The sequence below is a fragment of the Ptychodera flava genome, chromosome 11 (genome assembly GCF_041260155.1).
Source record: "Ptychodera flava strain L36383 chromosome 11, AS_Pfla_20210202, whole genome shotgun sequence".
In the NCBI taxonomy this organism is placed as follows: Eukaryota; Metazoa; Hemichordata; class Enteropneusta; family Ptychoderidae; genus Ptychodera; species Ptychodera flava.
Window position 1 is genome coordinate 40,764,532 of NC_091938.1, and position 15,843 is coordinate 40,780,374.

The window sequence follows — 15,843 nt, forward strand, 5'->3', positions numbered from 1 at the left end:
ATGTTGTTTTGTCTAATAAATCACAGAATGAAATTAGTATCTGTATTTCAAAAAGTTTGATACATATTTCAAATTACTTACTTTGCTTTGAACACACATCCTACACAATATCACCCCCACTTCAATTATCGAATTACACTTCAATTATCTAATTAATAACCGTACAGGATACATGTGATAGGATTGATAGACTATAAATACTTTCTCCTCTGTTATTCTCATTCAAATGTTATCATTTACATTCAGTAAGTACACATCAAATGGATTTCAATTTACACAAAATTGTACACAACTAAGCACTGTACTTCATCTCAATTTAAGTTACTATTACTAAAGAAAATGTTACCAATAAAACAACTTAAAGCCCGGGGCGAAATGGACCGGGATCCGGATTAATGCCAAGTTTGGTTGGGCGTTTTGGGGCATGGCTCTGCATAATGAGTCTGTTGGTAACGGTTGCTATCGTTCGCATTATCTGGGTAATCTGTTTGCTCTCAAATCACGCTCTGACTATAAGCTTAGGTACAGCCTTCGCAATACGCGAAAGAAAAAGAAAGAAGGAAAAAATATCAATTTCATAAAAACAGGAGCGTGCTGAGTTGATCTACTGAAGTTTTTGCTGAGTTGATTTTCTGAAGTTTCGGGGTCATGTCATCGTTCGAGAATGATTTGGCTGCTGACCGCCATATCTACATACGGAAATGGCGCCGTACGCTGTGGAAATAATCATCAAGAAAGTAATAAACATAAACATTAAAAATAATCCGAAGCTGGCAATTTCGTGATGTTGAAATCACGAATTACCGATCTAAACATTGACTGAGAAACAAGGTCAGGAAATGGTAGGAAATAGGTGAACAACTCGACGTCATGGCCGATTGCTAAAAATAAAAAAATAAGTTCACTACATCACGGAAGGATCGAGATTTCCATGAATCTCGCGTACCACGATATCTGTAAGCGATCGAGGTCGGCTGCTCGGTTGCTTTGAGGGTGACCCCAGACAACTAATCACGAGTTATATTTATTTTCGGAGCAATGGGATGAACCACGGACTGGGTTCAAAGATATCTTCGTTATTGAAGAAATTAAAGTCCCACCTTTGTCGAAATCATACGATGTAGTGCCAACTCAATGAGCCGATCTCGGACACACGTATCAACAATAGGCCTAAGCCTTTCGAAGAAGATCGGGTGACGACGCGTCGACGCTCACTTGCTCAGCTTGAACTGACATTGACAAATACTGTTTTGATGTCTTTACAAGCTTTGTTTCATTCTCATAACAGAAGTCCAAACGTTACTGGGGCAACCGGTATGTCAAAACCTTACCAACCCTCCGAACACGACATGTCATTGCCATGTGTGAGAACACGTGTACATGTACAAACCATACGGCCGTTTTCAGGGCTAGCATTTATATCAAAAGCGACTGTAGCGTACCGGTACTTTCGGCCATAGATTGGGGGGGGGGGGGGGGGGGGGGGCTGTTTAAAAAAGTGGCTCTCTTTGACTGACTGTAATCAAATTGATCATGGAGGCTACCGCCATGCTTTAATATTTACCGGTAGTTGTTTTCGATGTCATTGTAAACTATGGACTCTGCCTGCAGTTCTGTAAAATACAGTGTACGCACTTTTCGCAAGGAAACATCGTACCGGTACTGACTCATCTCTTGCTAAGTCACGACCGAAAATGGCTCACTTTCGCGATGTCTGTGCATCATAAACGCTTGTTAGTAAAATAGTTTATGACAACTACGAAGTTTTCATCCTGTGTGCACGCCAATATCCATGTAACTCTAAGCGTACACATGGTTTGTTTACATCGTAATTATTCTCGTATGCACAGCAAATGTTTGACCAGTTTACACCTCTGCGCGTCACTGAATGATTGACAATTGTTTGAATCGCGGAACGACTGTTCCCTGGGGGCCATTTCCTTCGTTATGAAAGCGATTTTTCCCCTAATCGTCGTAATTTTAAAAGGCTTTGTGAAACTTTGCGGATACCTGTATGGCCTACGTGTTTATGAAACAGTCTATGTTTATGGTATGCCAATAATGTTTGTTTGAGAATCGCTTCGGCTGATTTTCACGGAGCGGTCTACCTTGCTGTTGCCAGTTGTCACTCAAGCGCCATTATGAATTTTCGATGAGTTAGGGGTCTTTTATACCCCGCACACCGGTTTAAATACAAAAAAAAAGTACACATCAAACTCTATTTGCTCACATCACAAAATTATTTGTCAATTTCAGAAACCAATGATGTTGATAGTCTTTTAATACGATGTAAATGTGCAAAATGAACAGCTGAGAATTGCATCATACCTCTAATACTTCTTGTGGATTATCAATTCCCTGTGACTGCCATTGCTGAGCTATGTCTTCTGGTGAGGCAAACCTGATAGAAAAGAACACACATTTGTAGTTAATTCTTACTATACTACGGTACATCAGGAACCAGTCAAATTAATTCATTGTTTATGGCCTGTAATGTGGCAACAACTAAATATCACAAAATGTCTTGTATAAGATGTCTATATTCAATATGTTGTACATGTATGTTTCCCTATTATTTGTTGAATTACATAATTGATATGATACTTGGCGACAATAATGACCAATACAGACAAAATGTGTTCCTTTTTATCTGGACACCAAACAAAATGGCTAGATATTCACTAATTTTGATCAGCTATTTTCCCATAAAAATATCCCCACTCATTTCTTGGCATACACTTGTATATTCCTCGCCTTCTCTGGTCACCTGTTAATCACAATATGATGCCACTTTGAAAACAATTTGAACACTCTCAGACAAATATCTCCATATCTCACTATTTCATTATTTGTATGCAATATGTACACATTACAATCAACACTGTGACTGCCAGGTAAGAAATTTTACTCAATAAAATTAAACACAGATATGAAGCAGTGATGTAATACCTGTATTACAATTCATTGTGCTATTCATTTTAAAAGAATTACAACTCATTTCATCAGTACAGGTAGATTTTAAATTGATTACCTCAGTTAAACAACATTTCACTGACATACAATGTGTAGACAGATGGTGTATAGCTGTTTAGTATTCTGCTCAAGTCACTTCATACTCAAATTATTTTCTTTTTCGCAGGCCATAAAATCATGAATTGAGATATGACTCTGCTTTCATCGTTACAAATGTTTGTCAAAAAATCAGCAATTTTCAATATCTAGCAGACTTGTGATGCTAAATGCAATGAAATTTCAGTCCTTTTACTACAATGCTATACGGCTGCCATATGACATGACACCCAAGACTATTTATGAAATGTCAAAACAGCTCCATTGTTTAGGAATTACACCAGTGTGATGAAAATTCTCCATGATTTCCTGTACTCTGAAATTATTTTGAACATTTATTTCCATCAAAAATAGGGGAAAATAGAAGTGTTTGTGATTTAAATGTTTGAACAACTTTGAATCATTCATATTGGTTAAATTTTAGAAAGTGATGGTTGAAACATGAGGATTTCCACACGGAAAATGATGGCTGATTTCCACACGGTATGTTTGTATTCTATACAAAACTCTGAGTTTAATCCATCTAGCATGGATAAGCTCTTCATGCACACAATGACAACTGAGCATAAAACTGGACACATGGTAAATGAAACCACTGACATATTATCAAAACCAAATTAGCTGTTGGTTAAGATCACCAGACTTACATTGCTGGTATACAATATCATAATCATTAAAACTACTGGTACAGAGATTATTTTAACTGTGAATGTCACAGAGAATGTTAGACGATACATGTCAACGTCAAAAAGTCACGATTAATGCAAATATTACCTTAAAAAACCACACCCTATGCATCCATTGAAACCTTAGACTACTCTAAAAGTAAACAAGACACATTTTACCCAGCAGATTTTTGCTCTGTTGTCAGATCTTTTTTCTCCTTTGCCCTCTCTTGCGCTTTGGGGTTTTGCTTGCTGTACGGCAAAAACTCATCAAAATATTTCCGAAACATGATGGTAGTTTATCATCAATTTATAAATAGACAACTAAAAATATAACTGATCACTTGGCTGTAGAGCTCTATGGCACTGTGTAGTGGTAAGCTTATTTGCATCCAACGTTCAAAATTTGAATATCAATAATCCCCTGCCAGTCAATTCATAGCTATAAAAACTACTGCAATATGTTTCCCTGAGAATAAATTTCAATATGATGTTGACCCTATTACACTCAACAAGCAAATAAAATGATGACGCTGAATTTTGCTGAAAAAGAATGGAAATTTTACTTGACCAAATTGAAAGAAGTGTGTTGAAAAATTTGCAACATTGACATAGTCCTCCATAATTTTGTTTTGTCGCTGCATCAATGAAGTAATATGGCTCACATTGGTTTGCATATGAATTGCCGATTTAAAAATAATAGTTACATGAATAGCAGGCCTGCTTTAGGGCCGGCCACTGGCAGTGTTTATCAGATGCTGAAATGGCGCCCTCTATAGTCTACTAGTTTCACGGTAAATGTAAAATCAAAGTATTATGTTAAACTCAAACACTTTTAATCTAGCTGTATTTTTAAATCTTCTACATCTATAAAATTGACATCTTATGGTGTTTTTGCAATTAATGTCACATGCTCAGGGTTAAAGACTCTTTTCTAAAGGGCTAAGATTGCTACAGTCAAATACTGTACAGTGAAACATTTTTAAGGTAAAACCAATATTCAACAAAGTTACATTTCAAACTACCTCCAGCAATTTCATTTGATATGTCATCCATTATCCCTTAGAAGTCCAATGATCACTCTATCAGAGTCTAATTTGTTCAAACTTAATGAAATACACTTGCATGAACTTGAAGTCAAAACATTTTTAGAAATGTGTGTCAAAAAAGCATTCACTGAAATACACTTCTCAAAGTGCGGATCATGCACAATATATTCAAATTTGATATCCTTCACTTCATTTGGACAAAGCTTTTTGCAACCATGGCTAAAATTTCACCCAACACAAGCACTGAGATAAGAACTATATCTTTTCTATTCAGTGCACGATTAATTTAGTCACAGAATATCATAATTTGAAATCCAGCTACAACAAAATATTTCCAAATGATGTGATGTCATCAAGAGTATCTTTTCAAATCTACAACACTCATAGCAGACTACTGTATTACATCATGAAATGTTGTCAATTAAATGTGTGTCATTTTGTAAAGGCTAAGTAAGAGATGCCAGAAAATATTTATCTAAAAGTTCAACTAAATATCACATTTCATTCAGTTGTATGTACTTCTGACTGCACTTTTCAAAATAGACACATACACAAAACAGAAATGTTTTTTTAGAGGAATTGTGCAGTACTTACCCTGAGTTATCTGGATCTAAAACAGAAAATGTGAGAGAATCATAACCCATGGTGAGGTAGGATGGTGTGGCTGTACGCACTGGTTCATCCATTGAACTGTTCATCATTGCTATTCGTAACTTAGATTTCTGTGCCGGTGACATCAGATGAACCGATGGTGATGTTGAAAGCGCTGAGACAGAGCCGTGGATAAATAAACCATGAACAAACTCATCAAAACTGACGCGTTTATCTCCATCTACATCCAATTTTTCAAAAAGATTTTCAAGTTCTTCCTGGTTCATTCCTTCCATTCCAATATGTTCACAAACAATGGCTAATTCCTTGACATCAAGATAGCCATTTTGTCCTACTCCAACGTCATCCCAGATTGCTTTAACTTGTACTTCATCCGTTGGACTGGTCACTTCCATCAGACTCCTTGGAGTGTTCAATTGTCCTGAAAAAAATATCACAGTTTTGAATAGGGACACAGAACTTCACTTCTTTTTTTTTATATTTATGAGACAGTAGATTAAAAGTTGTCAACTAGTGGTACATGTATAATATGCAAAGCTGTCAACTAGTGGTTTATTACCTCAAAATTGAACATAACAATTTTAATTTTACTGGGTGAGTGACTGTTTACTCTTTCTGATCACTCAATTCACCGGTTGTATTGTTTGTAGTTGGTGATTTCATTCATTCACTATTTTTCTCACTGTTGGCAGTGCCTGCTTTGTACAATCTGTTGTAGATGTATCATAGTGGAGTAAGAGTGCTATCTAATTACACAGACAAAGCCAGGGCTGTGATATGTACCGATATCAATTACACCACCCTGGGTCTGTAGTCTGGTCCATCTACCATCTACATTGATAGCTTTTAAATCATCATATTTTTATGAGGATTCACGTGTCAAATGTACACTACATGTTTTGAACAAGTCATCAATAAATCTGTTTGTAGACTTGGCAAGGTGATTTATAAATGTAAGTAATATTGGCAAAACCCAAGGAAACCATGCAAAGTTTAAGCTGAGGAGTTAATGAAATGGTAGTTTTTTATATGTCAAGACACTTCATCAAAACTCATTGCCAGAAAATGGGTAGACTGACATAAGTGAATCAATAGGTATTTTTTCATTTCAACAAAAGTTATCAAAAATACTACCAGTATTTATGCTGTATGCAAACTGAAAGTATCATTGCTTCAGATTATTCTTTGTAAACTACTGTTTCTGCACCCAAATACATGTACATGTAGCTTGGAATTCCACATTTCAAAAACGTTAAAAAAGTTAACTTATTATTCCTACTTTTGCTTCAATGCATGTATCTTCCAAACTTCAGAACTTCATGCTCTTCCCAAATTGACCAGTTTTATAAAAAATGTACAAATTGTTGACAGAAATTTACAAGAAAACTCACCTTCAGCTTCAAATGTCTCATTCTTGTTATCCTTCTTATCATCTGCCGAGCCATCACTGTCTTCACCATCTGATTCCTCATCATCATAGTCTACACTCTATCAATAAATTTATATCGAAGACACAACTACATTAGCATCGTGATTTAAGAGACTCATATCACATATTGTACACGCTATTACCAACTCTAAAAGAATGTCAGGCATTTTTAATTACTTTCCCTTTGGCTCCAATAGAGGCCCTGGACTATGTATAATGTGTCTCACCATTTTAATACCATGCATGTCACATTGGTGCATGCAGAATTTCCAATATTTACATACATTTACAAATTTCATAATTCATGAGGTCAGTAAACAAGACCAACCCTTCACTCTCACCATATTTAGTGTATGACTCAGATAATAGCTGGTACTGTCACAGCTACATTATAACAAGGCAAATAGACATACCAGATAAAATGTACCTTACAAATATGTGTCCGTAAACTATTATATTTCCTGCATGACAACAAACTATGAGGACTTACTTTTTGTTACATGTAATGGTCATGGAAGATCTCTTTGATTTGATAATTGGGTCAAATTTCGCATAAATTTTCAGTAACATGAGCTTTGATGAAAAATTTAAAGACACCTACATTTAACATACAAACATGTACACTTTATTTCACCCTAATAGTCCAACAGCTGTCCATTTAATATTAAATTTACACTTGAACAATGCTCCTGACACCCATCATAGAAATACTGATAACCCATATGGCAATGTAATTAACAACAGTTAATGGTTGGACATGCAGGATAAATAAGTATTACAGAGATGACCTTTGACACCAGACATTGCCCTTTGAACTTACCTCTACACTGCCTGTAAGAGACAATTTCTTTGACCTGCTGGTTGACCTTGGAGTGTGTCTTGGTGACATATAGCTTGTATCAGTATCAGAGTATTCTGTTGTGTTATATTCATTGTCATTGTCATTATCAGAGTCCATGAAGTCAGGCTTGGATCGTCTACCGTACCTTTTACCATCCTTTACATATTTAGGTTCTAACTCATTGGCATCATCCTTGTTTTCATCACCCTGAACTGATATCAAGAAGTGAAACAAATGCTCATGTATGCTATGAGTGATTCATGCACTATCCAACTAGTTCCATGATAATTCAGATCTTGAAACCTCCCACCATATCACACCCACCTATCGTACATGTATGATCATTGTTATTCTAATGTGTTGAACATTGGTGCAAATAGACACAGAATAATCCAAGCCAGTCATGTTGTGCCAATTCTTGACTCTCAAAGGCCTGTGTCAGGCATCAGATTGTCTTGCAAGGAAACATACTTACTAGATTACAATTTCAAATGGAAAACAAAAGGCCCTCTTACAGACTAGAACAAACTTGATTCTGGGGATCAAGTCCACTGACTTTAAATGTGAGTTCAGAGACCAAGCTGTCTTTCATTTTCACTTCAGGAAATTGATTAGTCCCCCAAAATGCCACTATGTCTTACATATCTTAAAGAAATATTGCAAATCTGAAAGGGTAGTTTGATCACTTGCTATGGGTATATCACTAGAGTCTTATGGATAAACTGAAGCCACAATTAATATTTCTATCTCTAAGAACATGACATCAATTACAGATTTTGAGTTGTGAAAAGTAATATAACAGTGGGATGAGTTTTTTTAGACAAGAAGAAACATAGTTTGAGACTTGTCGTTGGAACTGGTATAAACCAGTTTAGAAAACATTTATCATCTAAATTTATGCCAGCCCCCCAGTGTTGGCCTAATACAGACAGCACAATGTCATATATAAAGAACAACTACTAAAGTTCTGTTTTGATGCTCTGTAACTGTCATGTGAAACTCTGTTACTTGTCTGGAAAGTAAAATATACAGACAAACACCAAGAATGAGAAGCAATGATGTCTAGAACCTGATTTACCTGCATAGTTACGATGACTGCTTGCACCGCTGTATTCATCTTCCTCATCTTCACTCTCAACTTCACTTTCTATGTCTTCAACCGCATTGGATAAAACCAGTACAAAACCCTCTTTGAATTCTTCAAAATCCACCTGTAAAACCAAACGTAACAATTTCTTTGAATAATAAATAAAAACCTGAAGAGCAATAAAGAACTCTCAATGTCAATCTATGACATGAAGACCAACTAAATATCCATTTTGTATTCTTCAAAATTACCATTAAAGGCCAACTCTGATTTTTCAAATATTTTTTTGTTCTACTCTAAGTACTTATTAATAGTCTTCATCTGCTGATTTTATGGACACAAACTAACTTTGCAACATCACACTTGTAAAGGCTCTATTGACAAGAAGTAGAAGTAATGATTTCTGTGAATTTAAAAGTAGTAGCAAATAGTATGTAAAAATGCTACTTGTTATCAGATGGACAATTGTACAGAAAATTTTCTGGACATATTGTTATGATAGTTTAATTGTTGATGATATGCTGAGAGAAATTGATATGACTCTCATCACACCACATTACGGTATTCATGGTTTAAACCCCTAGAACCTAACCACTAAGACATGAATTTCACTCTGTGTACTGGTATTAGTTGAAATACATTTGTACAAAATTTGTAATGCTTCTAACTGAGATTATTTGTCATTGGGTGGAATTTGTTTCATGTAAAGTTTGCCACTGATGAGATTACAAACACATAACATGAATACAGTATTATTTTCATGGATTAAAGCTAACATATTGACATGCCATGATTTAAATTATTTAAATTAAATGAAACATGAATTGGTGACATCATACATCCTTCAATCACCAAGCTAAAACAAACTAAGCTGATTAACAACAGCTGTTCAGATAGAATATTACTATAACATTGCTACTACAGAAGCTAGCATAACAGTGACTTGCCAATATTAAACTAAAATGGAAAAGGTTTGGATAACAACCAGAATGTGAGTGACAACAGAATGACTTTATTATTCAATCTTGAGTAATCACAGTTAAATCCGTTATAAATATAGCATTGTGTTCTAAGGAAGTGTGTGGAAAGTATGATAAGCTTTGATAGGTTTATAAATGAACTAACAAAATCTATGCAACAAATGTCACAAAAGTTCATTACACGCTATTATGTTTTACACATTGAAAACTGATATTGTCTAAAATTACAAAGTAATGGAGATACCATCACTACATCTCTGAAATATCAAAAACTACTACACCATACGTATCATAGAAAGTAAAAGCTTCTACAGTCTATAGATGTATATACACTCTTTTGAAAAATGCTGAACAATGTCAACATCTATTTTTTCACAACGACATACATACACCATAGACCCTAGAAAAAAAGGGTCTACGCTTACACCAACCAATTACATTATTCAAACACTGGCAATACACAACATGGTTACACCATCAGTATTGCCACCAGTGTCATATTGGCTGTTTTTTTTATAAATTATGGATATTTGACATTGAATAGATCAAAAGTAATGGTTGATGTATTATTTGATAATGATATAGTACATATAGGTATAGTTATTAGATACCTAGCCTAGTTATTGTCAACTTACCTTTTTAGTGAAATCATCACCAAGCAACTGTTCCAGTAAATTATCAGTCTGGTCTTCCAATTGTAATTTATGACATAATTGTTTCAGTTGATTTCTATCAATTTTACCATTTTTCTGTGTATCACAACTGTCAAAAACTTCTTTCAACTGAGCAACATAGACATCCTGATCTATATCATCATCCATCATTCAATGCATCTGTAAAAATTCAAAATACAAAGGCAAAAGTTGAGATTTATATTTGATTAAACTGATCAATATGCCCGTGTGATATTTACTGGAAAACAATTACTGCTTTTCACAAGTCAGTATCTTGACTAAAGATCATGTAAATTCAATGATTGATTGTACGTATTCCATTTAGCAAGATCCACATTAACCTTTTACACTGTAAAGTCCAATCTCAAAGAGCCATACAAATACACAGCTTGGAATATTCAATCTTACATTGATTATTCATCAAAGCTTGACTCAGTGCAGTATTTTTACTAATTTACTACAGAGTTATGTTACATATCATGTTTAGAATGTAACAAGGATTACCAACAGGTGTGATAGAACTCATTTACATAAATACAGACATATTTCAGTATTGGATACGTTTTGGCCAGATTCACAATGTTTGAAGTCATACTTTGCCAGAAGTCAGTGCATTATAGTTGTTGCATGGTCTGTATACAGAGTACCATAGAAAGAATACATAACAAATGATGTAAATAGTGTTTTCCTAGCAAAGAATGACAGTCAGTATTAGCATATTGGCAATGATATCCTTTCAGTTTTGTCGATAATCTGAAAGTCTCACAATGTATGCACTATGATTGAGTCAATAACCTCTGGGGAAGATACTGGGATAACTGGTTTGAGTTATTGTTAGTTGATGGTGACTAATATATGCACTGGGCAGTACACAATTTAATAGAGTAACCTTGTTATAAATCAAATTTATGTCCGTAAGTCTACTTCATTTGATCATGGGAATGTACTCTCAACTGTACAACAAGAATGCAACTTGACCAAGACAGTTTCTGGTGAACACAATAAAGTGATTTACAATGCATTGTGTTTCGTGTGAACTGTGCTCATTGATTGTTAGTATCTATTGTTATCTTATTGTTATCTTTTGATGAACTAATCAATAGAATGACATGTTTTTTGCATTGTTGTAAAAACAGCTTACAATAACTGATACATTCCTCAACAACTCATTTGTTCATAAAACCATATCAATGGTCTGTTGCAACATTGCGATAACAATCACATCTTTATCCAATCTGTCTAATGTGTGGTAATAAGTACGTTGTAACATGTACAAATTAAGTTTATGGTATTCTTTTTTCACAATGTGTATTGTTTTTCTATGTATTGACATGTAAAAGAATCCTATTGTCTATCAATACCTTTATGTAATTTTCTGGAAAATTTCAGGTGGAGCAATACTTTCCAAATTTCTTACCAAAAAATGTTGTTTTAACCAGAGACACTATCAATCTGTTTTGGCTTGCAGACTATTCAACTTCAAATTCTGATTCATGAAATGGCTAAATAAAAACATACAGGCTGGGATATGAACGTGAACTTGAACTGTAAAACTCAAAATGGAATCAGTGTCCTCACATAATCTTTGCAACATTCATACACCTGTACACACTACTGATATATCAATTTCAATACACATCTTGATTTGTCAATTCTGTATGGCTTCACAAAGACTGCAGACATCATATCATGTTCAATACACATCTTGATTTGTCAATCTGTATGGCTTCACACAGACTGTACAAATCATATCAGATTCAATACACATCTTGATTTGTCAATTCTGTATGGCTTCACAAAGACTGCAGACATCATATCATGTTCAATACACATCTCGATTTGTCAATTCTTTATGGGTTCACAGATTCAATACACATCTTGATTTGTCAATTCTGTATGGCTTCACACAGACTGCACAAATCATATCAGATTCTACTTCAATATAGATCGATCACCAATTACAAACGCTGTTAGTGAATATAAAACTATGCAAATAACACGGTGAAAGTGGAATATTTGATTCACTTTGTTTCCATAGCTAGCAAAGATTGGGTTATTGATATCAAATGATGTTACATAAATTAGTCTTACTGTGACTGACATAAAAGACTGAACTAATTCTGACACTGCTGAAATGCTTTCACATTTATCACACTTAATTCACTGAACAAGAAGTAATGAATAGTTTAATGTATGTGAGCACATACATGAAAATATTGTTGCTATGACAGTGACCTTTACTATACACACTGAGTGTCAAAGGTTATCAGTAATTTAAAGAAGTAGGTCAATAAGAGGTAAGATCTCGTTGACCTGACAAGCAGATTTATTGAGATAACAGTAAAACAGAAGAAAATCACACACGACACCGACACCGTTGAGTTTAAAACTCTGTTCAGTAATTTTTGAATCGTTGCAATATCAGAATGAAAAGTGAATACACTACATTTTGCTTATGCAAATATTGTCAAATATTCTTTTTACAAATATTGATATATAGAAACATGCTGAGTGACCAGTAATAATTTTATATATCCTACATCATGGCTATTTATATATTTTTATATTTTCTAAATTCATTTCTGTTTTTATAGAAATTAATAATCACAGTGTAGTAAACTCTTGAGACTGGACATAATTTCTTATTTGAAGTTTGTCAATGTTAATGAACAATTTTCATTTATTCTTTTCTACGCTGATAATTTCTCAATGGTAATCTATCATAGAAATATGATGGGGTCTCCACCCAGCTTAGCTGACTCATTTCAATACACTTCTCTTCATCTGTTCTGATGACATGAATTGATGACACAATATTTTGAGCATATCAATCATATATTTCATGGAGATAGCATTGCTAAATGACAATTATTGAAAGTAAGAATTTAATGTTGCCTGCAAGAAGACCATCAATCATATTTGCATGATTGAGTATTTTCTTGTGCAGATATTGTTATTTTGACATTTTGTCACTGCTTGTGTGTGAACATCAAAGTGCAAATTGTTGAAGCAACTACGGAAGTGACGGATGTTTGACAACAACTATACATGTACATTGTCAAAAAATCATGAATCAATCAAATCCATAGGCAAGGGTAAGTGAGACACATGCAGAATGAGGTTGCCAAGCTTTCAACTTGAAGGAAAGATTTACAAATGTAATCTACTTAGAGTAGTCATAGTTATACAGTGAGCATACATTTCAGTAGTCCTTGTTTGGTAACTTAACTGTGTCTCCTTTTCGAATCACATTGAATTGATTTCCCTACAATTTGTTTTTCTTTTGGGGGGGAGGGGGTATTCTGGCTTGGCACAGATCTGTATCGCGGCTTGTCTTTTACTGGTTTGAGAAGTGCCGTAAGAATCAGAGAATTGCAGTTTGTTGATGTGTCTCGGCGTATTCATTTGGGGGCATGAATCTTGATGGAGTCTTTGGTCCATCCACTAAGCAAAGTCACTTGGTACTGTAAGCATATACCGCAAAGGGCGGTGAACTTCAACATATGCCATAGCTAGGATCCCCGGTTCGGTTGTGGTACCCTGTTGGTTCCTCTTCAAATGCAATGTGTATTTCACAATATCCTTTACAACCGGCTTACTCATCGCTGTTAGCATTGCTTGTGGTAGTTGACAACGATAACGTCGGTGTCGAATCACGATTCGTAATATGTCGAAACATATTTGGCAATACGACCATCACTGGGCCTGCCTTGGAATTGTTACCAGGTAATGGACGCCATGAACCACAATGGGCCTTGCCGATATTCGTGGTTCAAACAAGAGAAACAAAACATTGTATTTACACGTACGTTAAACCAAGTGTATCGCAAATCTACATCGTCAACTTACCTGATTTACTCAGAGTTGCCAAACAGTTGCTTTGTATGCTTTCCCAATGTCGAAATAAATTCCAAAGTGCCCGTGCATAAGTAAAAAATCAATGATCGACATCATCGATCAGTCGCCGGTTGGGTACTGGGTCAAGAGGACGCTAATTGGTGACGCACGGACAAACTCACCCGTTGGTGGCGCACTCACATGTAATACCATCCAAAAAGGAAATTCGCCATGCAACAAATTGAAACATGTTACTTATCTTTCTGATCATTGTGAGTAGTAACTGTTGGTTCACTGGTCAATATGCGTCTATATAAAACTTTCTCCATTAAATTTAATTAAAACATGTTTGTCACATAAAAATCACACATCATGCTTTATCTGTCCTGAAATTTGGAATTATCACCAAATTAGATTTTAATATTGCCACACCCACATCTTCAAACAAAATGAAATCATATGAATCATTCGTGTACTGAAAATTTTTCTGTTTGTGTTGAGAGCATCAGAGTGTCAGGGCTTTTAAAGAATTTTATATATATATATATATATATATATATATATATATATATATATATATATATATATATATATATATATATATATTCATTTGAAGGATATTACACACGTACCAATCTTCTGGTTCAAATAGTTTATTATAACAGCACAACGTTTCGTCCTAAAAGTAGGACTTCCTCAGGTGCTACAGATCAAAAAGTTTCAACACGGAGTAAGTCACAGTGATATTTAACGTACAAAAGTTACATGTCGGAGAAAATACTAAGTGACAGTATGGTGAAAATACTGATTGGAAGATTGGTACGTGTGTAATATCCTTCAAACGAATTTATCATAACCACGCCACCGACAACACTGGGGACGTACAACCTGAAAAACCACAGTCGAACATATATATATATATAGAGAGAGAGAGAGAGAGAGAGAGAGAGAGAGAGAGAGAGAGAGAGAGAGGGGGGGAACAGAAAGATTAAAAACCTCAGCAAATCACAATGTTAAGATAAATTCTTTAAAATATTTTTAATCTTTCTGTTCCTCTCATTATCACCATCACACAAAACGTTACATGCAATTCTAAAAACATAATTCTCGGCCTTCCTCCATTTTGTAGTGCATCAGCTATTATTTGTAGTGCATCAGCTATATGTTCACAACAAACCATGTCATGTCTCTAGGTGAACTTATTAGGCGTAATATGTAGTTTTAAGTGTAGGTTTGAAAAGTCATCAAATGTGTTACTTGCTGCGATCTGTTCATCAGATAGAGTGACAGATAGTACATTATTTAAGCATTGGAGAAAGCAATTGTATCTTCTGTAATTTTTGTTTCCTCTGGTGTGTATTTTTTTCAAATTGTAAACTTTTGAGCAAAAAGCATATATCCCAGGGACTGAGTGAATTTTTCAGGTGCTTCCTTTTGTATTTTCCTTATAGGTACATTTCAGTCTGAAATAAAGAACTATTATATCTTATAACCTACAACAGATGCAAAAAAACAGTACGTAGGAGAGACCAAAACAGAGTTTCGACTAAGATTTAATAACCATCTGTCCACCATCTGTTGTAACTGAAACATGCCAGTA

At 34.8% G+C, this 15,843-nt stretch overlaps 1 protein-coding gene across 6 annotated transcripts in view; it reads right to left on the reverse strand.

The window, feature by feature from the left end:
• The window catches only part of LOC139144285 (ninein-like protein), a 36,983-nt gene extending 22,582 nt beyond the window's left edge, over positions 1–14,401 (reverse strand). For all 6 annotated transcript variants that reach the window (XM_070714958.1, XM_070714959.1, XM_070714956.1 and 3 more), the window contains exons 1-7: positions 14,256–14,401; positions 10,368–10,565; positions 8,744–8,876; positions 7,645–7,877; positions 6,787–6,883; positions 5,378–5,816; positions 2,329–2,401 (exon numbers count right to left, since the gene is read on the reverse strand). In XM_070714958.1, coding sequence (XP_070571059.1) covers positions 2,329–2,401; positions 5,378–5,816; positions 6,787–6,883; positions 7,645–7,877; positions 8,744–8,876; positions 10,368–10,556 — 1,164 coding nt within the window. In that variant the 5' untranslated portion in view covers positions 10,557–10,565; positions 14,256–14,401. The remainder of the gene's footprint in view (positions 1–2,328; positions 2,402–5,377; positions 5,817–6,786; positions 6,884–7,644; positions 7,878–8,743; positions 8,877–10,367; positions 10,566–14,255) is intronic.
• Positions 14,402–15,843: the final 1,442 nt, after the last annotated feature.